This window comes from Serinus canaria, chromosome 10 (genome assembly GCF_022539315.1).
Source record: "Serinus canaria isolate serCan28SL12 chromosome 10, serCan2020, whole genome shotgun sequence".
Lineage (NCBI taxonomy): Eukaryota > Metazoa > Chordata > Aves > Passeriformes > Fringillidae > Serinus > Serinus canaria.
The window spans coordinates 11,790,295-11,817,349 of record NC_066324.1 but is presented as its reverse complement, the minus strand read 5'-3'; the positions used below and the strand labels follow the sequence as shown (position 1 = coordinate 11,817,349).

Here is a 27,055-nt window from a genome sequence, read left to right as displayed (position 1 = left end):
GCTTTAAAAGATCATTTTTTCTCTTTAACTAGTTCAGGAAAAGAGATTATCTTCTTTCTGATAGCATTCATAAAGACTATAATCTGTCTGATCTTGTCATGGCATGGTCAGAGGCAGTTTAGTTGACTGTCTCATGAGAGCACTGTCCTCAGCAGCTTGGTCCTTCCAGCATTATCTACCCAAGTGCAAACAATGTTCCAATCTCCAATGTGCTTTATCACTGGGGCAGCTGCCAAAATAGATGAGATTTTAGTAATAACAACTTCTTCAAAGTAAAACATCAGTGGGAGCATTAGTTAAGTGTGACACCATCTGAATACATTGTCAGCTCGAGGATAATCAAGGAATATTTTTTATTATACACATAGTGAGTAATTTGGATCCCAAAATACCTCTTGTGGGAATGCTATATTTTATTTCCTGGGAGTTTTTTTCAGCTCTGCAAAGCTGGAATTCTAAAAAGAAAAAACATGGTCTTCTCTTTGCAATTTGCATATTGACAACTCTTTTTTGGTTCCAGTGCTACTTGGACAGATTTATGTGACCTCTGTATGCTCTGTCAGTTATGGTGCACAGTTGTGTCAGAATGTGCTTTAGACACAGGCTCTGAAATGCCAGGAAATAAGTGAAGTGCTGCTTGCTGGCATTCTACCTGAGAAAATGATGGATCTGGGGGATAACACTTTTCTCACATGGGTTTAAATTGCTACTGAGCAGTTTTTTTCTGTTTTTTTGGTAAGAAAATAGCAGTAAGGTTTCTAGAATTTAGCAAAGCATTCCCAAGCCTCCCTCCTGCTTTGCTGTTCACCACTGGGACCATTGGTTTTTGTCACTGTGAAGGAGCAGAGGCATTAAGCATGGAGTGCATTGCAGCTGGTACAAGTGCTGGATGGATGGACCAAAACCTCAGCTGTGTTACACAGGGACAGGAGATGCAGAAGGAGACACAGGATTGCCAGCAGTAGCAGAAGATAACAAGGAGACACTTGAATGAGCTGCTGTTCATATGGGCTGGGGTAACACTCAGTAGGAAGCAGGGACAGGGATGTCCACAGCCCAGCCAGCCAGCTGCTCCTGCCACTGGAGTAGCTAAAAGGGCCTTCAGTGCAGTCTTGGGAACCTCTTTGCCACAAAATTGTGCTGTCAACTGATTCCTGACTTTCAAAAACTGGGCAGTTTCTCACCAGAGGTGTGACTGTGTGTCCCAGCAAGCCAAGGGCAGGCCTGCACACACTGCCATAAACCTCTGGTATACACAGGGGCCTGGGGAAGATCTCTGCCACTCTGCCATCCCAGCAGGTTCCACAATGCAGCCTTGAATAGGGTTTCTGTGGTGATCCAATGGCCCATTTTTTAAATGAACAATGTTCAGTTGCTTTTTGATTGTAATGGGGAGAAAACCTTGCAAAATTAGGCAGATGGGAAAGCAAGAGTGCTGTGTGCTTTTGTTATTCTCCAAATTGTAGCTCATAATTTTTTTTACTCAGTCATTGCACTTTGAAATGGACAATAAAAAAGAAGAATTGCTGTTTGTTGTGCTGTATGGTCTCTGGGGTGCAGTTCTATTTGCTCTTGGACTGAAAGTTTTAGTTTGCTGGTGTGATAGATTTGTACTCATTTTGTTATGCCTATGAATTACAAACTGAGCCTGCTTAAGATAAGTCTTCTGGGAAATTCTATGCAAGGTCTTATTTCTCTCTCTTCTTTACAAGAGTAATACTGTAAGCAAAACTCAAATATGCACTTCTGTGCTAAGCTGGTTTTGGCTGGGATAAAATGATTTGTTTTCTAGCAGCTGGTGCAGTGCTGCATTTTGGAGTTCTGGGAATAATGCTGACAGCACAGTGACACCTTGGCTGGTGCTGAGCAGTGCTCACCTGCAGTCAGGGGCTGGTCAGAGTCTCATGCTCTGGCAGTGAGCAGGTGCACAAGGAGCTGAGAGGGAGCACAGCCAGGACAGCTGACCCCAGCTGGCCAGGGGACTGTCCACACCCAGGAATGTCCTGCTTGGTGTAGATATACTGGGGGAAGCAATTATTCTTGTGACCCTCACTGACATCAGAAAGGCAATTCACATCTATGGAGGACTTTGGGATACCTTCAGAATAGTTTGCCAAGGCCCAAAGCCTCAAATGATTTTTCAGCAAGTGTTTGCACATTTGGTTTTGTAATTATTCCTTAGACTATCTTAGAGTAGGTTTAGACTAGGTATAAGGAAGAAATATTTTGCTGTAAGTGTGGTGAAACACTGACATGGGTTGTCCAGTGAGGAGGTGATAGGTGCTCCATCCCTGGAAACATTCAAGGCCAGGTTGGATGGGGCTCTCAGGAATCAGGTGAGTTTGAAAGTGTGCCTGCTCACTGCAGAGAACTTGGGTTAGGTGACTTTTTCAACTCAAACTATTCTTTGTTTCTGTGCTGATAAGCCTTATGCCTTTGGGTGTATGGTGATTTTCTTTTCTCATCTGCCATCTGACTGTTCTCTCTTCTTTCATTTTGTTTGACCTATACCTGTGGCAGCTTCATAAGGAAACTCTTGAATGCAATGCCTGAGGACACCAGCAGTTTTTGCAGTAATTTTTTATTTCAGAGAGATGAGAAATTTAATATGATGGAATTGTTTTCCTTTCTCTGCTTCTCTACTGTGCTTAGGCAGCTGTAGCAGAACTGAGTGTATTAAGTTCAGATTTGGTTTGACCCAATAGTTCATCTGTCAATGTACCATGGGATTAGCATGAATTAGAGGTCAATGGCATAGTTAGAATGGAGACAAAATATATGTGAGAAGTTGCAGCAGAGATTTGTCACTGTGAGAAAGGATCAAAGCCTTCTTTTCTAGGAAACTTGGCATTCAAAAGCTGGGGGTTTCTTGAGGTCGATTTGAAGTGGTATCAATGTAAGAAAGTGCATGGCTTTGATTTGAAAAGTCAGTTTTAAAAATAACTTTTTTGAAAAGTGTTTTGAGCTCAAGAGCTTCCACTTCATTCTTCATGAAGTCTTAGTATTTGGACAGATTCTGTTATATGCTGTAATTAATTTTCTTATCTTGGCTATGAATTGACTGATAACAAAATTTGCTATATTAAAGGTATCCCGTGTCACAGAAGGTTTAGCAGTAGTGATTTGGGAAAGGTCTGTGCTTGAACATTGACAACGGGTCAATTTTTGTAAGTGAATGATTCATGGCATTCTTTAAGAGAGCGCAGCGATGGTGTGAACTGCAGGACCCGTGTCAGGGATCTGAGTGATGACAGGATCCGTCGGACGGGGGGATTTTTATTACGCAGTCTCACTGCCTGACCCCTGAAAAAACCCATGTACAACGTCAGTCGTTTGAAACCACGCGTGGGTCGCATGCCGTCCCAGGCGCATCCCCCTCTGGAAGTGACCGAGGGACGCTCCCCCGTCCTGCCCGGCTTAGCGGGGACGGTGCCCAGCCCGCCGTGCCGTGCCCTGCCCCTGCCCCCGGCACTCCCCCGGCACTGGGCGGCGATAAATGCGCGGCGGTGCGGGCGCGGCGGGGCGATGGAGGCGGCGGCCGGGCGGGCGCTGCTGGCCGCCGTGGGGCTGCTGTCGGCGCTGAGCGCCGCGGGCACGCTGTTCCTGCTGGCGCAGTGGCGGGAGCTCGGCGCGGCGCTGCGGGAGCTGGAGGCGGCGGGGAACGGCTCCGTGCGGGGGCTGCAGCCCGCGCCCCCGCCCGCCGCTCGCACCAAGCGCAGCCGCCGCGGGGAGCGCGCCCGCGGCCACGTGCGCGCCGAGAGCGACGAGATGCTGATGATGCTCACCTACTCCATGGTGCCGGTACGGCCCCGCCGCGGGCTGCCCTCGGGCCGGGGGGCGGGAGAGCCGGGGCTTGGCTCGCCCGCGGCCCCGGGAGCGCAGCGGCCGCGCCGGGCGGACGCTCGCCTTGGCTCCTGCCTGCTCTGTGAATGCTGGGCTCAGAGCTCGCGGGGTACCGCCCAACTTTACAAACCGGACTTACACAAAGGGAGGGAGGTTGGGGTTTTAGTGAAACTCCTTAATTTCGTCGCAATAAGAAGCCTTTCAGTTTCCAGCGGTCCCGGTTTTTCAAACTAACACCACTAACAGAGCCCCCGTGTGTTTTGTGCTGTTCAGCATCTCGGCATGAGGCACTGCACACCACCTGACATCTCTTTGAAACTGATAATGCCCTTCCAGTAAGTGCTCAATTTGAGGTGGTATTTGATGGATCAGGAGAACTGTATGTCCTCTGGTAGAACAGCACATTTTTTTGCACATCAGTGAAAAAATGATCTTGCTCAGTAGGAACTAATGTCATGTAGTTGAAAAATTACACAGATTGTACAGTTGAAAAATTTTGTATAGATTGGAAAGCTTTTGAATTTTGAGAAGAAATGCAAGAAAAATATTACTGTTGTGAGAACTTTAGTGGAAACTGTCCCAGTAAGGGTTGTGTGCACAAAAGTGTAACTCAGGCTCTTACTCATGTATTAATATTGCTGGTTTAAAAAAACTGTTTACAGAAAATACCTCTTCAGTCGTGTTCTGAAGGCATTTTTGTTAATAAACTATTGCAATCCTCATTTTACAGTGATACCATCTCCATTAATATGAGGGCTAACGAAAGTGTCAAGCACAGGTGTTCAAAGCATGGAGACTTGATAACGACTTTGTTTGGGTTTCAGAATAATTTTTTTTTAAGCTAGGCCCTTTAAGTTGTTGTGCTTTGAGTTTAGAATTTGCAGTACAAGACTTCTGCAAAAAGTAAAAATCTGTAAAGTCACATGGTTTTGTACTCAAAACTGTCTTTTAAATAACTTCTTTTAGAAAGTCATCCCTGAATTTGGCAGCTGAAGTTTGTTTTGCTCTATCTGATATGAATTCCTTTTTTGAGTCCAAAGGATCCACAAATAAAATTATTGGGGAAAGGATTCTGATCCTGATAGGGCTTGAAGACAGTCAATGCCATTTACTGCTAGGTGCTCACACTGGGATCATGAGTTGCAGGTGAGTGTCTGGATAATTTTGACAGTGGCCATTAAATGTGCTACTCTGCTGTCAACAGGCACAATGATTACAGATTACATTAATTTTTTTGCCCTCCCCAATTAGCACAGAGCACATAGTGTATATTTGAACAACATGTGGCCAGACTGTGCTCTTGTGCCTCTAAATATCCACTGTGACTATGTTGTGTGTGATGTGCTTCATTTAAACCTGTGTATCCTGCAGGGAGCTGCCTGGGAGGGTTTGATGCCTTTTTATTCTTACTCCCATCAAACATTTTTTCATTCTGGCCACTGCTCAGGAGAGTGTGTAACTGTGTGCAGAATCACTTGCTCAAGGGGAAAAGAATCCTTAGAAAAATATTCAAGCACCCCCTCCTCCCACTCCTGCATTTCTGTATTTTGAATCTAACTCCCACTAATGTAATTTGAAGACTTGGCTACTTTTGTGGTGTGAGACAAAGTTCCTCAGAGTTGGTGGGATGACCCCTGTGATCCTGGGGGCCCCTGCTGAATGTGGGCCTGAACAGAGACTTGGTCTGAGCAGCTTCTCTCTGGCAGGGGAGGCACTTCTGCAGGGCCACTGCAGGTATCAGTGTCCCACTGCTCTGCACAGCCCCTGCTCAGGACACAGCTGTGCCCTCTGTTCATCAATCTTTGAAATAACCACAGGCAGCAAAAATCACGACAGCTCCAATAACATGAGCATATTTTTTGTTCAGGGCCTCTTATTTAAGTACACGTATATTTATTTTGCAAGTGAGTAAAAATAGAAAACTGGCAAATCTGCTGCTGCAGATGGCTGATGGGAGGGTAAGAGGCCAGTAAGATTCAAAGTGTGATTTAAGACAGTGCAAGAGATGGTGGCTACCAATTATCTGAGTAATATTTCATAGTTTGGGGGTTTACTTTATTTTATTTTTATTTTTCCACCATTTCTCCATCAGAAAACTTAGATTTTAGCATTTAAATAAGATATTTTTATCTGTAGCTTTTCTTAGTGATGATGCTGGTTGTGAATGGTATCTTTCATAGCTAAGCTGGAGGTTCTGTCACAGGCTATTTGCACTTCTGGAGTGCCATGTTTTGTCATTGTCATCTGAACTGCACTGACTGGTAAAAGTAGTGCTGCTGAGGTAATTGGAGGGCCCCAAAGCAAGTTGTAATCACTTCAACATCCTCAACAGAACTATTTAAATTAAAATGCAGTTAGAATTAGAGTGCACATGGACAAGATGTATTTTACGAATGACAGGGTAGGAGCCAAGTGTTTTTGAGCAGTGTGAGGGGAAAGAAAACAAGCATATTCTGATATTCAAAATCAGTTAGCACTTCTCAGCTAATTTAAACTGAGTCTGAAATTCTAAATGTACTGTTCCAGTACAGTCTGGAATCAGTACATTCTCAGCAGGTATCAGACAGAACAGGAACTCATTGTCAAATATGCTTTGGTTTTGCAGCAAAAGGATACTTTCCACTAAACTAATTGTCCTCTATTTGAGTCTGTTAGATTTGGTAGTTGAAAGTAATGATACATTAATTTAAAAAATAATGACTGGCAGTGGCAAATAACCTTGCTAGGATTAAACTTCAATCTGCCTTTCAGATTGCCTTGCACTTGTTCCTTCTGTCTTTTGGGACTAGTGCATTCCATTAATTTCTATTAATTGTAGTTAGTAACTGCACAAGGAGCAACAAATGTGCAGCTCTGGGTAAATGGTTGATAAATTATCACTCATTGCACAGCCCTGAAATAGTGACCCTTTGTTTTCTGGCTATAAACATAAGACTTTCCATAGAGAGCTGAGGGACTTCCAGAGATCATGATCATAATATTTCTGCTGTTTGTTTTGATGAGTCACAAAATGTTGTAGTGTTGACTCTCATTATGCAGGACATGCAATGTGAATATTTACTCAGCCAAGAACTGTGTATTTTGTAAAGATGACTCCTCTATTGATAAATTTCAGTCTATTCTAGATTAAAAGCATATTTATGAATGTGTCTTCCAGCTTGATTTAATAAAGACTTGTCTTTTTGCTTGAATTATTTTGAGTGGATGAAATTTCAAATTTGCACATCTCGGTTATTCAAAGATAAGAAATTGCTTACTTGGAACACAGGTCATCTTTCTCCCTGGGTTATGCTTCATTAGAAAAGCTTCCATCACTTAATACAAATATAAAATAAAATTGAATGTAGTTTTTATTGGCTGATAATTGGATTTTAATACCTTCTGCTGATAGTGTCCATGCATGGACAACCACATGACCACATGTGTTCCAGTAATGTGTGAAATTTAATGGCTAAGTGATGTATGGAGTTGTCTGCCCAATATTTTATTCATATTTTCAGTAAGGATTAAACTGAGGTCTATTGAACAGAGTCCTATGAGAGAAACACTGCCCAAAGAGATGGGGATGGTGTCACAGTGTTACAGTGTTGTGAGTAGCTTATTCTAATAAGCACAGAGGGCCAGTTGTAGCTGTTGGTTTGGAATTATCTCTGTAGGTAAAGTGAACCAGATACTTTTATGAAATCAAAAGTTTTCAATTTTATGTTTTCAACTTTAATTTCTTTGCAATATTAGGTCCGAGTGATGGTGGATTTGTGTAACAGCACAAAAGGGATATGTTTAACAGGTATGTTTGCTGCCTGAAGCATCACACCTATGTTACCTCCAGGAACCCAGAAACAGTGTTTTCAAAGAACCTGAAATACAGTCAATAACTGTGTCAAAAACCTGCTATTTATCAGAATTTTAAAAAAGGTTAATATGTACCACTTTGGGACTTATCTGTACCCTCTGAATATAAATGATGGACTTTAAAGAGCTCAATTGATGCTTCTTGGAGCCATTTCTCTTTGATGTAATTTTCATAAGCAAATCTTTTAGACTTGGATGTTTCAAATGCCAGTTGAGGCTTAGTCATAATATTTTTGCACATGTCACACTTCAGGCCTACCACGGGAGGAAGATGCAGGGGGTAGAAATGTGCTCCCATCGTTACAACTGCAGTGGAGCAGTGGCACTTAGTGAAGTCACATGTCACCAGTGAGGACCTGGAGCTGCAGATGGCTGAGTCCTGAGAGGGTGTGGAAAGTTTTGTGGGGTTTGGTGAAGAGTGTCTGGTAGCAGCCAATTTAAGAGCTATGGTCCAGCTTTGAGGTCTGTCACAGAACTGTCACAGTTCCTTTTGGAAATGAGAAGATTAGAAAGAAGCCAGATTTATGAGTTATAGAAAAGGCTTTACTTGCTGTCTGGTTTGAATTTTCAATAAGGTCCATTTGACTCAACTGATTAAACATAAATGACAACTACCATTGGACACACAGATGTAAAATAATATTTCTGGAGCTGTACATCAGTTCTGATTGCAACTGTCGCTGAACCACAGACAATCTAAGTTTTGGTTCTTTTGGGTTTCAGACTTGTAAATTCATGTTTCTTGGTGCCTTTTGCACCTTTTTCTCTCTTAACACCATTACATGAGTGGCTTTCTCTGCTGTAGGCCTCAAGGACATTTGTGGCTTTTCAAGCACCTTTCCTATGTATCTTACACTTGTACAAGGAGCCTCAGCTTTAGGGATGAGGAAGGAATTTATTGCACTAATGGATGAAACACAGTGTGAAAGAAATAGCCATTGACTGGAAAACTGGCAGAAAGATGTTAACTGATATTACTGCCTGTACTGATTAAAAGGGATGATTCCTATAATGGTGTTGAAAAATGGTTTTCACTTTACTCATAATGCTTCATAATTAATGCTGAAAATTGTCATCTTTAGGGAAATCTAGTAATTACTGTTATTTTCTGTTGTAAAAAGTTTGGTTGAAACAAGACAGTACTTTGGCTGGATAAAAATGTTCACAGAGTTGATTTGGTTCTTTAATTGCAACTGTCACCTTTGTATTCTCCAACTGGTTTTCCATTTAAAAAAATTTTTTGATGTATATTGGGGATCACAGACATTGTTCTGGTTAATATTTCTTTACTCTTGCCTGCTATGCCTGCTTCTCTTTAGGGCCCTACATCTCAGCTGTGTAAGAGAGTGAGATCTGTAATACAGATTTTTCTGTATTACAAGTTGCTGAATGACTGAAGCAGGTCCAATTTCTAAATGTACCAACCAGTTTCTGTGGGAAGCTTGATCCAGACTGGATAACTATCACATGTGAAAAGTCTGACTGTTGATATTAATGACAAGACTTTCTTTTCCTATTTAAATTGTCTGAGTCCTGAATTGCAATCTGTAAAACACAGAGAAGTGTGGGGTGTATTTTTAACGTGCATTTCCAACAGGATTTTTGTTTGTGACATTCATCAGTATTATAAAGCTAATATTCTTCCACTAGAAGAGGTTTTTGAAGAACACTCACATAAAGGAAATATGACTGTGAGGTGTCTTGCATCCATGGCTTTGTGAAGGCACCAAAGCCCCTGACAGTGAGGTTTCATTGCAGAGGTTGTTGCCAAACCTTTATCAATTGAAATTTGAAAAAAGCAAAACATGTTTATGTAAAGGTGTTACTCTTTTGGCAAGTCTGAGTTACTGCTAATGCTCAGATGGTTTTTTATAATACAAAGCAGTTAAACAGATAGATGCTCATTTTGAAATTGGAAAGATTTTCTTACCCTTTTACTCTTCTGATCCAGTGCTCATCAGATCAGTTTGGAATTGCTTTGTTTTCTTGCTAGGTTAAACTCAACATTTCTTCTTTCTTGTGTGTTTTTTTTTCTCTTGTTATAGGCCCCCCAGGACCCCCAGGTAAGACACTTGGACAACTGCAGTAACATTTGGGGGTAGTTGAAACAGTTGCTGGTACAAAACATTGAAATACAGAAATGTATCTTTCACAAAATTGTCTTCCTTTGCTAATTAAAGGGAGGGTTGAATGACTGCCTGCCTTTGTAATGCTTGTGTTTAAGTCTGTTCATACCTCTTCTGAGGGAGGGGAGGTCTCAGACATTTTAATTTTCTAGTGGAGGGAGTAGAACATTTGATCAAAACCAAATTAATATGTTTAAGTAGCATCTAGGTGAAGAGATGAATTCATATATTAACCTCCCAAGGAAATGGTATTTTAATTTAACATTGAAACCATCTTTTAAAAGAATACTGGTTACTGATTACACCCTCCCACCACCCCCATAACTTTTCCTCGTTTCTTACTGAATTCTGTCTCAGTTCTCACTCAGGTGGTTGCAAGGCTATGTTAAGAATGGTTACTTGTTTTCTTTCTGTGCTGCTTAACCTGCGAGAGTGCTTGGAATAATTCTCTGTATCAGAAAAGTAAGAGTTATGTTTTGCTGGGGTTTAAATATACATATAAACATGCTGCATGTAAATATAGTAGATTTCAGGGTAACTTGGATTCAACAGTGAAAATTCAGTTATGCTGTTTGTTTGATCAGGGCCTCCTGGGCTGCCTGGCTACAATGGATCAGATGGAATTCCAGGACCTCCAGGACAAAAGGGAGAACCAGGAGTAAATGGAAAAAGAGGAAAAATAGGTATAGCTTCCTTTCATATTAGGTTACAATGCTGCTTTGAAATCCAAAGAAATTACAGCTATCCAGCTAAATACAGGTGAAAAATATAACTAGAGTGAATATGGTTTGTAGTAAAAATATTTATTAATTGGTGCTTAATACTGGAGCAGGGCTATTGATACTGAAATGGTTTTTATTTCTAGGTTTGCCAGGACCAAAAGGTGATCAAGGACAGAAAGGAGAACCAGGAGAAATGGGTTTACCTGGCAAGGATGGTATACCAGGAGGAAAAGGTGCAAGAGGATCCAAGAGAAAAAAAGGGGATGCAAACAATGACGTGATATTAGAAGGTATGGAAAAGTTCTCTTGGGGGTTCTTTTGCAGCAGTGTACTTTCAGAAAAAGATATGCTCCACTTATGAGGCATGAATGTGATCTGCAAGGGCAGGACCAACCTGTTCAAATAGGGTTTATATACACAGGGAAGTCTGAGTATTGCTATGCACAAGAGATTGTTCTCTTTGCAAGACAAGTCTTCACAAAAACCTTTCTGCCTGGCCTTTGGGTTGAAATGTGAATTGCACCCTTTCCAGAATGCTTTCATACAATTGACTTCCTCCTGCTCCTTATTTCAGTGTAGTTTTATTTTTCTATTATAGAATGAGGGGCAGATTTCCCCTCAGGAATACATGAAGCAGCCAAATATAAACTGTGTAAAATTATAGCAGTGTAGCATCTGAAATGGTAACTCTCTAATGGGCCTGTAATCCAGACAGATAAAATGCATTGATGCCCTACTCCTTGTGAAGCTCTATCTGGTTCACTTTCTAACAAACAGCATTTCAGAGTTTATTGCACCATATTCTGTACTCAGGATCCTCTTAAGAAAGAGAGAGGCTGTTCTGTGGATGTCCTGTGGACACATACAGCTCTCTGCAGGTTTCTTGCTGCCTGGGGAAGGGCTGTGTCCTGACACTGCATTTTGTACCCAGGTGCAAAAGGTGAGCCTGGACCTCCTGGGCCCCCTGGACCTCCTGGACCCCCAGGGCCTCCAGGAAAACGTAAAGGTAAAGCCAATGTGGAGCTTCAGGACAACATCTACAGCAGCAAATGCACAGGTCAGTGCTTTCCAGAGCTCTTTTCCATTCAACCAAGATTCAACCATTGCTTTAAGGCTCAAAACTAAGCATGATCATAGTTTTGGTGGCACCACTAAAACTGCAAAAGCTTAAAGCTGAACATGTGCTCAGGTGCTTTGCTGAAATAGTTTGTGTAAGGCAGCAGGCTATCTTCACCTTAGTCTTTTAATTTTGGTGATGCTCAGGCAAAGTATTTATAAATGGTGTTTTCTATCAGGTGGGATAAATTTGGAAAGTAAGAGAAATGCAGCTGAAACAGCTGGCTTTTAGATAATGAATATTTAATTTTAGATGTAACTATAAACCCTGATTCTGGACACTGACGTGTCAGAACAGAGCCCAGAGAGTCTCCTGGGCTCCTCCTCCCTTACAATGGATGGGAGAGAGCTGGAGCAGAAATCTCATCCTATTTGAAATTCAGAAATGCATGAGCTGTTGTATGAGATAATTGGGCCATTTGCTCAGGTGGCCTCTTTTCAAGTGTTGAAATGAACTGAAATGCTTTGGAGGATAAGCTCTCTGATGGATTTCTGATGGATCTTAAATTGCAGCAGGAAAATGGGAGTTACACTCAAATAACTGCAAAGATGAGGTCTTCCTCAATGAGCTTTTACGTTTTATAACTCAACAAACCATGAGATCTTATTACCAAAATTCAATGAATAATTCAAATTTTGTAATTAAATATTCATTACTCTTTCAAGGAAAGAAAATACATATGCTGAATTACAATTGTAATTAACTTATTGCATAAGAATACAAGCCTGGCTTTTTCAAAATAAATTTTGAATCTGGTAAAACTTAGTTTCTTCAAGAGAAGGGAATAATTAGTTGGAAGTGCAGGTATATTTTTTCTCTCTGGTACTTTAGTGAATTCTGGAAGAAACAAGAACATCTCTGCTTCATCCTTCCCACCTTCCCCCAACAGACCAAATGAATAGTTTTAATGACTTCTAAACTCCATTAACTCTCAACCAGAATATTTTATGATAGGAAGCAGCAGGATATTTATCTTGGTTTTTGATGGGAGGAAAGTAGTGAAAATTTCCCATAAGAATCTCTGATTGAAAACTGTCTCTTTAATTTTAGTTGCTTTCTAATCCATGCAGCTGGAAGTATTACAAATATTCTCAAAGGCATATAGTGGCACTCAGCTCTGCTGCAAACACTGGGCTGGCCCTTGGCTATCCTATAGTTTTAGATAAACTGCTGTACAGGGAACTGCTCCTTCAGTCAACTGCATCTGTTAGAATCAGTCCAAGAAAAATCAACTTGTGCATTGCAATTTATAATTTCTGCTGAGTGATTTTGTTTTTTGAAATATTCTGGTAGCATTCTGGGATCAGAAGCTGGAAGGGGATCTCGAGGGATTGGTAAATTCTAGCTGTAGGCATTCAGCTTACCATGGCTGGGTGGACTGTTTGTGCCTCACTTGGAGATACACTGTGATCACTTGCAAACTTTCAATGTCATCTCACCAAATGGCCTAGATAATGGAAGGGAGAAATACATGTTGTTCTTGCTCCATCCTGGAGTAGTTTTCTTCTGCATGAACAAAAGGAGGATATGACCTAAAGGCGAAAACAACAATGCAGTATTATCTGTCCTTTCTTTCCTGAATGTCATGGTACCCTTTCAGCATTACTTCATATTTTTTCCTATTTTTAACTATCTTTGTCACTTAAACTTCATCACAGACCTGTAAATTCTAGTAATACATCAGAAGGCAACAATGAAAATGGAAGTCTAAAAAATGTGCGGCCTGTGTGTAAAGCAGTGTGGAATGCTGGAGATAAAAGTTAAGAATGGAATTAGAAAACAAGGCTACAATGAAACCAGCAAAAAGATGAGAACTGTTCTCTGTGGTTATTCATTCTAAGCAAACTGAAATATGTCACATTGTTTTAAGGGCAGAAGAGATACCTGGCTCTAAAGAAAATGGTCCATAAATAATTTAATTCATGCATTGTCCTAACAGTGAATGCTAAGAGCAAATCCAGCCAGCTAGACCTTAAATTGCTGTGGGATGGAGAAAAATATTTCCAGGTGTTTGATTCTAATGTGATTCTAACCATTTCTATGTGTGTCAATAATATAATGTGTCATTTCCCTTAGTATTTCATCCTGCTTCTTTAGTGGCTCAGATGTCAAGATCATGCATTATGTACTCAGTGCATGTGTTACTGTTTTATTGCTGTCTCAGGCATTATCAGTATGAACAAACTGTTCTGTGTTGCCTACAGGATCCACCCTCTCTTCTGGTCTTTGGGGATTTGTGCATCAAGGTTTTGAGTTTAACAACCACTCCTTCCCAAGAAAATGCTTTTTGTCCTACTACTAAATCAGCCATTTCCCAGCTACCTCAGCTGCCTGCAATTATCTCATTAAAAGGGCAACTCTTCCTTCCTAAGTGGCTACTCAGAAATTTACAGCTAAGGAACTAAATCTGTTGATTTAATTAGTTACTTCTCAAAGTTGACTGTCAGCCTCAACACTTCATTTCCTTGGCAGAAGTGAGAGCAAGTCTTTTCTTATCTCATTTTTGACCACACCAATCCCAGTTATCATTCCTTTATTTTAGTGAAGTCACTGGTGTGTCCATCTATCATGTCAAACAGGGTAAAACATGTCATTTTTCTCTTTCTCCCTCCACCCTAGATGAGATATGTGGTGCACCAAATGATGATACCCTTGCTGGAAAGGCTGAAGACAGAACCCCAGATCTCCCTTCAAATAAAGCTGGTAATCTGCTACAAAGTGTGACTGGAGTGCTCCTTTCTCTCTCAGTGTCACAGATCATGGACATGTGCTTTTTTCCCCACCAGAATGTGTCATAAGGTCTGTAGGAAGTCCTGACCAGTATGTCAGGGTACAGCAGACGTTTGGAACTTGGATGAGGGAACCTGCAAACATAAGTGATGAAAGGATTTGGCTCACCACACATTTTTCAGGTATTTTTAGTAGTAGTCACTGACCAAAAATCTGTTTTTATCCTGACATTTCTTCCTTAATCCTTTCAACCTAAACTTGTAAGAATGATGAGTTTTTACCCACATCTTTTTCAGAATATTTTCCATATTACCTGTTTAATATTTAACTATACATATGGCTGTAGGCATTTGTAGTATCTTTAGACATTTTCAGAGTCAACATCAGATTTTTAAAATAGCTTTATGTTTGGGGTGTTTTTTTTAATAAATCCAAGTTTAAATGTCTATTGTTTGTAGCTTTTTATCCTTTTCTTTCAAGAGTTTCTGTTTCCTATGGCTTTACTTCCTAAAATTGTAGCTTGGAGTTTTGCCTTTTCATTTAGCTAGGCATGAAAATGAGGCAACTGCTGCATAAGCTACATTTAGTGCAGGAAAATGCCCAGGACCTAAGTGCATACACATCAACTGTGTTCAGAATGAGGACCCATTAGGTTTGTGGGAAGCAGGCTCTTGATCATCTTTTCTACAGATTACTTTTGTGTGTCTCTGGATTCTTTTTTCACATTCCAGCAAGTTGAACCACTATTGAAAACACAAATACTGTTTGTCTGGTAGTTGATTGAGATGGACTTGCAATAGAGACTGAACTTCAGTATAGAGATCACAAAATTAGATGAATGAAATGACAGTCCTTTTTTTTTAACATGTTTTGCTCTTTGTTTAGGAAACTATATAAAAGAATATGAAAATGTTGATGCCTTGCTGAATGACAGCTATAGGATCATTAACATCACAGGACTTTACTATGGATGTGGTCATGCAGTACAAAACAATCATCTCTACTACCATCAGGGAGGAGCCAGTTACATTCGGAAGTAAGTCAAAGCTAGTTGGCCTAAGACAAGTGAAGTTGTGAAAGGAGGAGCAATGGGTTGGAGTGCCAGAGCTGAACCTCAGAAAAGCAGACAATTCTCCTTGTAGCATTTTGTATTTCTTTTTGGTCCTACCTAAACAGGAAGAACAGAGGAATGGTTCAGAGCTTTTTCCAGAACAGAACAATTAATCCTTTCCAGTCTGTAACAAAAATATGGGCCACCAGCCTTCCACTTTGTGTGTGCAGATGTTGTGGGAAAAGGAAAACTGGGAGAATAGCTCAGGACCACTACTCTGCCGTGACAATTCTTTAGGCATTGTTCAGCCCTGTGTCTCAGGGGTTCACCTCTGCAGTTACCATGTCATAGAGCAATAGGTCCCCAGGATGAACAAGATGCCATGTGCAGAGAGGACAACAAATTCTCCTCTAGGCTCTCCCGGGATCCAACCAGGTAGATTCAGGTTCTATTGAACATTACATTGCTGTGGGTGTTCTTCAGCTTGGATTCTTTGCTGTGTTCACAATCACAAGAAAGAAATGAGAACTGACTAAGGAATTTGGGTACCAGAAGAAAGGATTACATTTGGAAGAGTAAGCTGTGTACCTACCTGCATCTGAGTCAGAAGTGGTTCAGCTGCAGTGTGGGAGGTGTAGGTGGGTGGTTTTGGGACCATGGCCTACTCAGGAAATTTGGCTTTGCAGAGCCCTTGCTGCGCTCTGCTCTGGCTGGCAGCAGCAGGGAATGCTGCTGGCACAGAGGGGTGCACTGAGGCACCTGCTGAGGACAGGGCGACCTGGAGAATTGCACATTCCACTGGTGGGGAGTGGCTCCAGTGTTTAATTTCCTCATAATAGTAGTTTCTACTACTTTTCTGATATATCTCCCCAAACTAGAACTGAGAATTACATCTCTTATTTAACTTTCTACAGAGGACAGAGACAAACAATACAAATCAGCCCCAGAATCTCACCTTGTGGGAAGAGCCAAAGACAGTCCAAGGGCAAGTGAAAGATTGCTTGTGCTTTCAAGTTCTTACACGACTCTGATGTCTGAGCCAAGAACATTTACCATACTTTGATGTCTGTTCCCAAGCAGGTGTGAGTGCTGCCTTCCTATATTCATGTGCATGCCAAGGAATGTGAGCAAGCTGCAAGGATTCTATAATATTTATTCTGCCAAGCACAAGCTCACTTTTTGGCAGCCCCCTTTAAACATATTTTGGCTTTTTCTCTGGTAATCTGTAAAAGACCATCACTGTTGAAGCAACACACAGTGGTAGGGCAGAGATTCCTCACCTTTGCTTGAATACCGTTAATTGGGAAATGCCTTCATGTACAGATGAACACAAACTATTTCTGGAATTTTCAAATCCTCTCAAGGAGCTGCTGAGAAATGGCCTTTCTGTTCTGTTCTGTTCTTTTCTTCACTCTGAGATTATTTACCTTCAGCACAGACAGAATGAGGCACTAAGGATTCTATGACATTGAAGACCTTGAATTTGGGCTCCATAAAAGCTTCTGGGAGTTGTTGTATTGTTTTAATGGAAAGTAGAGGTGAGGATCTGGTTAGTCCATTTAAAAAATGTTGAAAAAACATTCAAAATGAGTTTCTTGTCATATTTAAAAGCAAGTAAAACTAGGTTTGTCTGAACCTTGGCAGGTTTTCTCATAATGGTCAGACCTCTAACATTGTGATAATTTCATTCTTTTTACTTTGTTTCATAACATGCTTTACTATCTCTGTTATTTTTGGTTGACTTTGTTGATATTAGTGATCAGAAAAACGTTTGTAGCTTGAGTTCTGGTTGTTGATGAAACTATTACACTGTATCTTGTCATTTACCCCAAGATGTCAGAAGATTAAAGACTTTCAGAACCATTTGGAATTCCAGGCTGAACTATCCCTGTTTGGAGGAGCCCAAGAGAACCTGGGAATTAAACCTCACTTTTTTGTTCTCTTCCAGTTTTTCATGTATAAATAACAGGAAAAGTATGGTGTTGTGTATTGCAGAACTTGTGTATTTCTAATGAATCTTGAGGTGCTTTCTATCTTGTTGGCTTTTTATAGAAAACAATCCTGAAAAAATCTGCATTTCTGACCAACTCGTCCCGTTAAGGTCTGTCCTTCTAGCCCTTGCATGAGGTTATTTATAGATGTGAAGCAATTAACAAAATTAACAGGGCTGACACATGTATTTCTCAAATATTTTCCAGCCTTTAACTTTTTTTTTTTTAATATTATACATACATGCTGCTGGAATATGAAGTTGCTGCAGATGTGAGTTTTACCAAAGCTGAGTGGAATGACCTAAGTTGGGTATTCCTGACTTTTCTTGCCATGATTTTTCCAATATATGCTGTCAATGCTGCTTAAACAGAAAAATTATTCTCCCAGTGTTGTATCTTCCTGGATCTGAACTGTTCCTGTGATTAAGCTTATCTTTTCAGAAAAAATACTTGCAAGTGTAGCACATTCCTTTATTGAATAGTAAGAGCTTCCTCTATTTGAAGCACGGAGCTATACAGTGAGAGAGAAGTCAGACACTGAAACGTGCTTCTTTGCAGAGGGCATTATTTAAAAAGGTAAAGCCATGCTCTCCCTGCCTTTGCTGCAGCCCAGTGTTCTTGGGTGATTAAATGCTGACAGCAGATGTGTCTCAGGAGGAGCTGTTAGACTCCTAAAACAGTGAAGGAACATGATTTAGCTGCTCCTGCCCTCAGATTATCAACCTCTTAAGGAATCTCAAGGAATAAAAACAATTTTAAACATCAGAGATGGAAGTATTCAGGCTGTCCCATTGAGGCCAGCATAAGATCACAATTTTGGCTCTGCAAAAGTAGGATTTTAATTCCTTTGATGTCTCCTTGAGTAAACCACTGCATTATCTGGAGTGTTTTCATCAGAAAAACTCCAAGACTAGGTGAAGCTGCCCAGCATTCCTGCTGCTTTGGTCAATCACATTTTCTTCCTTTAGCTCCCACCTAGTCCATAAGAAAAGTTTTGTATAGATTCCATTTCTCAGTTTTGGGCCTTCACCTGGTATTCAATTCTTTTTCATACCCATTCCTTTTAGTTGCTTCTTTCATCTTGGTGATAATAAAGCTCATAGACTAAATAAAGTGAAGCCTTCCAAAAGCAAATCCATGCCCTTGAGGTTGGTTATGACTTGGTAATTTTCTCCTGGTATTTTGGAAGGTTCTTTGAGAACCTAATCTTAAAAGACATCAGAATGCTCCTTGACCAGGTATTTTCAACACCACCTCTATCAGTGATTCACCACCCCGTGTGTGTGTGTGTGATGAGCTCTGATCACCCAGACTGAATCCTTGCTGTATCTCATTTCAGGTTTGGGCTCGATAAAGACTCGCTGGACACTCTGCACATCAAAAAGGCATTACACCAGGGCAGGAACTACCTCTTCTCTAACTCCAAGACGTATTTCAACATAGCAGTGGATGAGAAGGGTCTTTGGATTATATATGCCTCAAGCATTGACGAAAATATAATGGTAGCCAAGGTTGATGAAGAAAGCTTCTCAGTCAATTGGCGCGTCAATACCAGCTATCCTAAGTCCAAGGCTGGTAATGCATTCATAGCATATGGCATTCTGTATGTCACTGACACTAAGGACATGACAGTAAGTTTTGCTTTTGATTTACTGGAAGGGAAGCAGATTGATGCAAGGTTTAAGTTACGGTCTTCACAGTCTGTTCTTGCTATGCTTTCATACAATCTGCGAGACAAGAATTTGTACACGTGGGAGAATGGAAGCTTAATGGTATACCCAGTCCATTTTGGCTGATGAATATATTTTCACATTTTCACATATATTTTTCCATTTGACTAAAGGATCAGTTTAAAGCTCTATGACATACACATGGGGGTCTCCTCACTTGGTATAATTTTCTGTTTGCTGCTGGTGGTGTGTGAGTGTGTATGAAAGGGAGATCAGGTGCCCTTGTATAAACACACTTCAATTACATTGGCCATCCTCATCTTTTTAAAAAATTGTTGTTCACTACTGCAGATGGCACACAGCATAGACATATTTTTGTTTTTCCCGTTACTCAGCTGATAATTGTGTCTAATGTACATTGATTATTCCATGGTCATGTGCTCAGCAGAGACTAGTTGTAACTTTTATTTACAATCATCTTCTCTGCAATCATTTGTAATGATGGTCTAATATAAACACCTAAATAATGAACTTTTGTGTACAAATACCTTTGTCACCTTCATTTAATTTCCATGGATTCTGTGTGACCATTTTTTCTGGACAAAGTTTTAAAGCTGTTAAAATAATGGGAATGGAAATACTTGTTTAAATAGAAAAAAAAGCAGAGAGCTTAAAATTTGACTAGTCAAATCAAGTGTTAATAATCAAAAGCAAAATCCAGCTAAAGGAAAATGGGAATATTGACATTAAATACAACTGAATAGACATGAATTGTGTTTCTTTAAAATTAAAGACATAACCTGTATGATTAAAATTTCATTTTTAACAGTATTTGAGATTCTTGTGTTGCTGCAGACTCTCACTTGGCTCTCAGTGCCATGCAAACTATACCAATATAACTTGCTTATAGCTATTTAATAAGGCATATTACTAAAATAAAATGTCCCTACCTTCATCCACACAAATGAAATCATAAAATGAAGGGTATACTTTTTTGCTACTATTTTTAGAATCATCATACTGCTTGGTGACTTAATCTGTTGTTAACCATAAGTCTGAGACTGCCAATTCACATGCAAATTTTTGAGTTAAAGGTGAGAAATAATAGGAATTTTTTTATTTTAATTTTGTTCTGGTATTTCAGATTTCTCAATTTAATGTTGGAACAAAAATCTCTCTTGTTGTTTTATGTATCTAGATTCAAAATCATGCTCTTGGAAAACCCCTACCTGAATTTCTAAGCTGCCTGTGCATATTGCTGAAGTTCATGGAGTACACTCAAACACTTAGAAGCAAAGTGTTATTTAAATCCTGAACTGCACTGAGCTGTTTAATACCTGTGTGATCCAGGCCCTGTTGAAGGGATTAATGAATTTGGGATTGTCTGTGCCTGCAGAACCTTGTTTAGCAAATGTGCTGGAGGAATCCCTCTGCTGCAGCTAAGCTCCAGTGTGTGGCACAGGGATGGCTGGGCTCTTCTCAGCATACTTGATGTAATCACTAAGGCTTTGCATGCTAAAGAGAGAGATGCAGAAGGGAACAAAAAATCATGATTAATACTTTGAACTAGTTTATACATCAGAACTCCAGACTAAAAATTCTCTCTATACCTGTGTGACACTTCACACTCCAGAGCTACAGTTCTGTGCGCTGCTTGCGACTTTTACGGGGGTGTGAAAGTTTTGGTTGTTAGTTTTTTTTATGTTTGTTTGAATGTGGTGCTTTTTCAAAAACTGAATTGTGATACTAATACCACAATACAGCTAAAATACCCCTAAAGTCAGCAAAATACTCGGGCAAATACAGTTCAAGTCAGATGTGATATTTTCTAGATAATGTACCTTTCTCAAAGCTTGGTAAACTTCTGCATAACATTGTTGAAACACTTGGATCAATCTCTTGGAGAAGGAATATCAAGGAAATTCTACTCTTTTTCTCTTCTTCTTGCAGCTGTGGAACTTAATTCTATTAACCTTGCACTTGTCAAGAACAGCTGAAAATAAAATGTAAACAGCTAATCTTTTTTATTTCAGTACAGTCTGAGGTCAAGTTAAAGCTAACTCAGGAAGTATCCAGTCAATGTACTGGAGATTTAGATAAATCTGTTTAAATATAAGGAAGAGTTCTAGAATGGGCTGTTTCATGAAATAAAAGTAATTTATTTAACTTACAAAGGGAAAACTAAACAGTGACATTTACCCTTCCTTCTTTTCATACTTCTCCTGCTTCACAAGCTGCAATTTAAAATCACCTTTGGAGAAAGGTGCTTTTTATTCTAGAATATCTTACAATACAGCACAGACATCAAAATTTCATTGGAGGAATAAGACAGTTTGTTAACATTTAAATACATAGACATCCATTCCAGTCCTTGAAGAACATGTTTTTTGTTTACAACAGAAAAATACATCTGACAACAGTAGCTAGTTATATTACAAGCAAACAATATTGAACTCTGCATAGTTTATACAATATACTCTGGTAATAATTTAATTACCAGTTTTGTCCACTATTTACTAGCTGGCCACATAAAGCCTGACATTCATCTGAAATGTGGCATTATATGTTCCATTGGTATTCTCTTAACAGCTTCATTTAATGAAGTATTTTCTGGACAAATGATTTTCAAAACTCAAAGCTGACTAGAATGCTGGATGTCTTCACTACAAACATTTAGTGCTTACAATACATTCCTAAAGTAAAGGCAGGTGTCCAATATAAAACATAGCTCAGAAAGAAAGGAAAATACTGTGCAAATTAAACCCCATCGCATTTAAAAATGTATTGATGTGCAAGTTACAGTATCAACTGTGCAATAATACTAACTGGGAAAAGAATCTCAGCATAAAATGATACATCTCTCACAGTACATCCTTGATTGCACATGTTCCACGGCGTTTGCATCCATTACACTTCCTGCAGAAATCAAATACACTGAGTACCCTTAATTAAAACTAAACTATTTTACAATGAGAAGTTGTACACATGCTTCATTTAGCGGGAAAAACTGGAATAAAAGTAATCAGAATCACGTCAGAAATGCTTACTGACTTGTAGAGCCACAGTGCTTGTGAAGTGACTGACAACTGTCAGGATCTTTACAACACTCACAAAATGCAGCTTGTGGGGCACTGAGGAATAATCCCCCATGACCAACAGTACTGGGCTGAATTCCTTGCTTTTACAATCCAGTACACATGCATTTCCTCCCCAGTGATCCTTATGGGCATATTCAAAATATACCTGTTGTGAAAGTGTTGGTTTTCTCCCCATAATACTTAATGCTGCAGTAACTGATTTGAAAGGAAACACAATGTTTTCTTTCCACAGTGCACATCACTGTGTTTTTAGCTACTTATAGGGACATTATAGAATCCAGGATTAGCTCACAGAACGCTACAGAATGTCAAAAATGCCTGAAGGTACATTGAAAGCATTGGGAAGAACCCTCATTTTCAGTGTGCCATCTGCTCCACAGGAGAAGATACGATTGCCTTGCACAGTCTCAATCTGGGTGACACCAGCACCAATATTTCTGAAAAGGGATTGCTTAGCATGTTCATTTTTAAACGAGTGAATTAAATTGTAGCCGGTCAGTCTCCACACCTGTATCGAAAGAATGACAAAAGGAGATGAATATTAAAGGATTTCTATTTTCCCCCTAATGTTTCAGACTCCTGGCTGCTCTAAACTCTACTGAGAAAGATAAAGAATATTTTTTGTGGCCTCATTGCAACAATTACTACAAGTCCAAGAGTCTTGAGAGGCTGCTGATGCAGTGTAAGGCTGCCTTACTGTGGATCAGCTGGGTATTGGGCAGGGTGAAGCTTCCCTATGTTACCTGATCAGATCCTTCTCCCAGCTGCCCCCAGGAAAGCTGCAGAAATGGAAAGGTTGCATTTTCATTCAAGATGACTACTGTCAGCTTTTCAGCAGCTGGAAATGCTTTCCTGCTGAAGAATGCTGCAGAGAGTAAGCTGCACAATTAGTAAGTGTGCAGAGTGGTAGGAAGCACAGCTGCCTGTTGTGTCCTAAGCAGCAGGAGCCTCAGCAAGGCCAGGCCATGAAAGCCCCTGTAAAGCAGTCATCCAGAAAAGGAAAGAAACTCTTATTCACCTTTTCTTTACCATGTTGTATTTCCTTCCCTTAGGATTCAGGTAAAATGGCCCTTAAAACAATGACTGTGGTGGCTTTTTTTTTTTTTTTTTTGGTGTTTGTTTGTTTTGTTCACTTGTTTTCGTGCTGGTGTTTGTTTCTTGCTACTCTGACCTCTCAGTAGCTGTCTGGGGCTACAGCATCAGGAGAAAAAAATAGAACTTGGTGACACAGAAACTTTACACGATGTTGAAGTTGCTGAGCGCCCCCTGTGTTACAAAGAAATGTCCAACAGCAAACCCAGAATATTTTTAAGTGAGTGAGAAACAAAGGTAAGATTTCAGAACCCTGCACTTTGCTTTATCCACTTAAAATAAGTCTCACAACCTTATGACTATTCTTTAGAGAAGGAAAAAACTTACTTGCTTTAGAAGCCTACCAGTACATCTCAATTCACAGCATAAATGTAAAGCAAGCAGGCTATACACCAAGTGTAGGTTTGGGGTTTTGAGCATTGTTTTGGTTTTGTTACCGCATTTATCTTTCTATTTCCATAAGACAATACACTACTTCAGCCAAACACCCTCCTCCAGAAGCCAGCTCCTCCATGCCTTACCTTCATGTTGCCTTCCGCCGAGCCCGTAACAAAATAGTCCTCGGAAGGATCCAGGGCAAGGGCCTTAACAGCTGACTCGTGTGCTTGGAAGGTGAAAAGGATTTGCCTCTGTCTGATGTCAAAGATGCAGATATATCCCTTCCTACCTCCAGAAATCAGCAGTTGATGCTTGGGTGCATACTGAAGTACTGTGGCACCGTGGTCATGACAAGTGAAGGCTGAAGAAGAAGGATGTCAGAATTCAATAGATTTGAAACTGTAAGTAGCTCTCAATCTTAAAATGCCTTTCTTCTATAAATTGCTACCTGAATATTTTCTAACTTTGCAGACACATTCCTTCACATGGGTAATGTCTTATCAGCTAACAGCTTAGTGCTCTCATAAGAAATACCTAGATCTAACGCACAAGAAAGCAAGAAATGCAGTCTAAATTACTTTAGAATACAGGGTCATACCCGAATTTAAAATTTGAGAAAATATAAAATTCATTATATGAAGATCAGATAAATTCCTGATTTAGAAAAAAGTACAGCTGATCTTGAGCAACCTGATCTAGTGAAAGGTGTCCCATGGCACCAGGAGTGGAAAGAGTTGATTTTTAAGGTCCCTTCCAACCCAAACCATTCTATGATGTTCTTTCTTCATACTTTTCCATATAGAGCAGATTAACATCATGGTAGAGAACATGCAGAACCCGGTGCATGTATTAGTGTGCAACAACAGCTTAGATCTGTTCCCCAGTATAAGGTTTTCCCCTTGCCCCAAAGGCACACACATGCTGTATTTCTTTAGTCAGTAAGAAGCAGAGGTTTAATTTTCCCCACAGTACTTACCATGTATAAGACTGTTACTAGATGAAACCAAGGTGTCCCAGAGGCACACATTTCTGAGGGAGAAAAAACCAAAATCATTATGGCCTATTGCTAAGTGACTCATGGGGTGACATGACTTCAAAAGTGCTCACATTTTATGGCAGTCTAGAAGGCAGAATTGAACACTCTGCAGTCATTGGAGAGCATTTGCAAAGAACTAAGAGTTTTAATTATTTTCTTTGCTCTTTTATGCTTCTTAGTGGAACTATACCTTCTACCCTTAAAATGTGCACTGATCAAAGGTTGTGTTGAATAATTATAGAAGTTATTCTTTTCAGAGAAAAAGAATTATCTTGCTTTGCTGAACAGATTTCTACCTCCAGCTACAGCATCGTGTCAAAGTAGTTGCATTGGGAATACAACCTGAAAAAGCTGGTTAATTATTGACCACTCCTCACACAAACAGAACTTGGAAACAAGCAATTGAAGAAATGATATTCAAAGAAATTATCCGGCAAGTTCAAGCTGAAACAAAACTTAGAACAATGAGCCTTAAAATGTCAGCCCCACATTAATGCCCAAGAGCTTAGCAAGTTAAGGGAGATGAAAAAGTAGTTTTGACATTCTTCATTGTTTCTTTAAACACACCTGTTATCATTGGATTGTCCCGATGTAGCAACTAGACTTGAGGAGGTTATGAATGCAAAGTCACTTGTGGTTTTACTGTGGCACTGCCAACTCTATTAAAAACAGAACAGAGAAGTGCAATCTTACCAGTTGTTATTTGCATCAAAAGTAACTACTGTCAGTCTGATGTCAGTGATAGCAAAACACAAAGAGTCTTTGAAACAAAGCTTAAAAACTGACAGTTTGAAACTGAGAATGGATCAATGGATTAAAATCCAGTACAAAATGATATTACAATAAGTGATAAAGAACAAATCTGCAGTATTGTGTATGACAACAGCCTGAGTTTTAAATTAAGCATGGTCTTCATGTTAAGAAGCAGTAAAATGTATTGAAGAGTGTATTTTTACTAAGTTTTGGGGTTATGAAGTCATTAGTTGTGATGCTGATTATTAATTTAAACACAGGCAATGTTGAAGGAGTATTTGTAATTACACATTTGTAGCTTATGGTTATGGTGCAATTGGTTTTGCAAAGACATATCATTGAAACTCTGCAGTTTTGATGAAGTGTGCCAATTAAAAAGCAGCAAAATCAAATATGTCTCATTTAAGTCCTATGTTCTGGGCCTGCCTCAAGTTTCAAAGACTTAGCTTTTCTCTACAATAATAATAACAATAAAAAATTCTGTTTACTTACCAGGTAGGGCTTAGGATTTGAGGTGGTTTGGTTTACTTGCCAAATACTTAGAAAACCTTCACCATCAGCAACACCACACTGCAAGGAATAAACTGCTTTTATTAGCATGACATGGTGGTTACTGGATGCTTCAAGACAGCAAACTGCTGACTTCAGGGAAAAACCCCCCTGAACCATCAAACCTTCATCTGCAAACTGAATATCGATAACAATGATCATCAAGATAAAAAATAAAAACTAGTTCAGAAGCCAAGTGAGTTCAGTGCTGATTGTTTAATGATTATTTAATGATTGATGCTCTCCTGCATACCCAGTTCTTTTCTGGAAATGGGGAAAGAAAGGAAGCTTATCTTCCAAAGCCTAATGTTAGATGCTAGAGCTAACAAAGGCATCATTACTCCATGACTCTACTTGAAAATGCTTTTAAAAGTCAGATGCGTGATAGCATGCCATAAAAGCATGATAAGAACAATTGTGGAAAGATTGTAGCCATGAATGGTAAAATTAGTGAGCTATATTTATTAGCCAAAATGAATAACATTTAATGTTGTTTATTCTATGCAGCATGTTCTGTAAGTATTTTACAAAATAATTTTAGAAATACTTTTTATATTTTCTCTTTTTAGTTGGGTTTCACAAGTCCTGCCTGAATGACCATCATGTGAAGCACAGCAACATCAAGTACATCTTCATTTCTGACTTAAGATTGATTCCTACATAATGGTAAGATTGCAATATCTCAAAGCACAATCAAAACACATTTTTAGAATAAGTTTTAGAATAAATTTAAATAACATTCTATGCCACCTGAAAATAGATATGCTGTGAGATACTTTATATTTCCAGCTATTTCACCTTTGATGTTTTATAGCTATGTACAGTCATGCCCAAACACCTTTAATTCACTTTTTTATAGTTTTTAACTACAATGAAGTGAAATATTTTGTCAGTAAAAATGCAGACAAGACCTGTTAAAATAATAGAATGGTCAACACGAAAAACTGAAGAAGTGGGTACTCCTCCCAATTTCTTTCTCTACTCTTCTTTCTGCATTTCATATCCCTTGTAGAGTCACTTCTGGCCAAAACATGTCTTTTTGTACTC

The 27,055-nt window shown here is 39.6% G+C and overlaps 2 protein-coding genes across 2 annotated transcripts in view; one reads left to right on the top strand and one right to left on the bottom strand.

Moving 5' to 3' along the window:
* The first annotated feature begins 3,687 nt into the window (after positions 1 to 3,687).
* Positions 3,688 to 21,135, top strand: GLDN (gliomedin). Its single transcript, XM_009089922.4, has 10 exons — positions 3,688 to 3,801; positions 7,579 to 7,630; positions 9,741 to 9,758; positions 10,406 to 10,504; positions 10,687 to 10,833; positions 11,475 to 11,600; positions 14,280 to 14,363; positions 14,447 to 14,572; positions 15,276 to 15,426; positions 18,772 to 21,135. Exons 1-10 carry the CDS (start codon positions 3,769 to 3,771, stop codon positions 19,226 to 19,228), a joined length of 1,293 nt encoding a protein of 430 aa, XP_009088170.2. The 5' UTR covers positions 3,688 to 3,768; the 3' UTR covers positions 19,229 to 21,135.
* Positions 21,136 to 21,238: 103 nt separating this feature from the next.
* DMXL2 (Dmx like 2) overlaps positions 21,239 to 27,055 on the bottom strand; it is a 47,450-nt gene continuing 41,633 nt past the window's right edge. The window contains exons 40-44 of the mRNA XM_050978368.1: positions 25,952 to 26,029; positions 25,274 to 25,365; positions 24,647 to 24,699; positions 23,814 to 24,031; positions 21,239 to 22,708 (exon numbers count right to left, since the gene is read on the bottom strand). Of these exons, the coding sequence (XP_050834325.1) occupies positions 22,499 to 22,708; positions 23,814 to 24,031; positions 24,647 to 24,699; positions 25,274 to 25,365; positions 25,952 to 26,029 (651 nt within the window). The 3' untranslated portion in view covers positions 21,239 to 22,498. The remainder of the gene's footprint in view (positions 22,709 to 23,813; positions 24,032 to 24,646; positions 24,700 to 25,273; positions 25,366 to 25,951; positions 26,030 to 27,055) is intronic.

Excerpts from the sequence above, each read along its gene's own strand:
- GLDN (XM_009089922.4), top strand. The coding sequence starts at position 3,769 with ATGCTGATGATGCTCACCTACTCCATGGTGCCG. Across the intron at positions 3,802-7,578 it reads TCACCTACTCCATGGTGCCG|GTCCGAGTGATGGTGGATTT; the intron begins GTACGGCCCCGC and ends TTGCAATATTAG. Across the intron at positions 15,427-18,771 it reads GGAGCCAGTTACATTCGGAA|GTTTGGGCTCGATAAAGACT; the intron begins GTAAGTCAAAGC and ends ATCTCATTTCAG.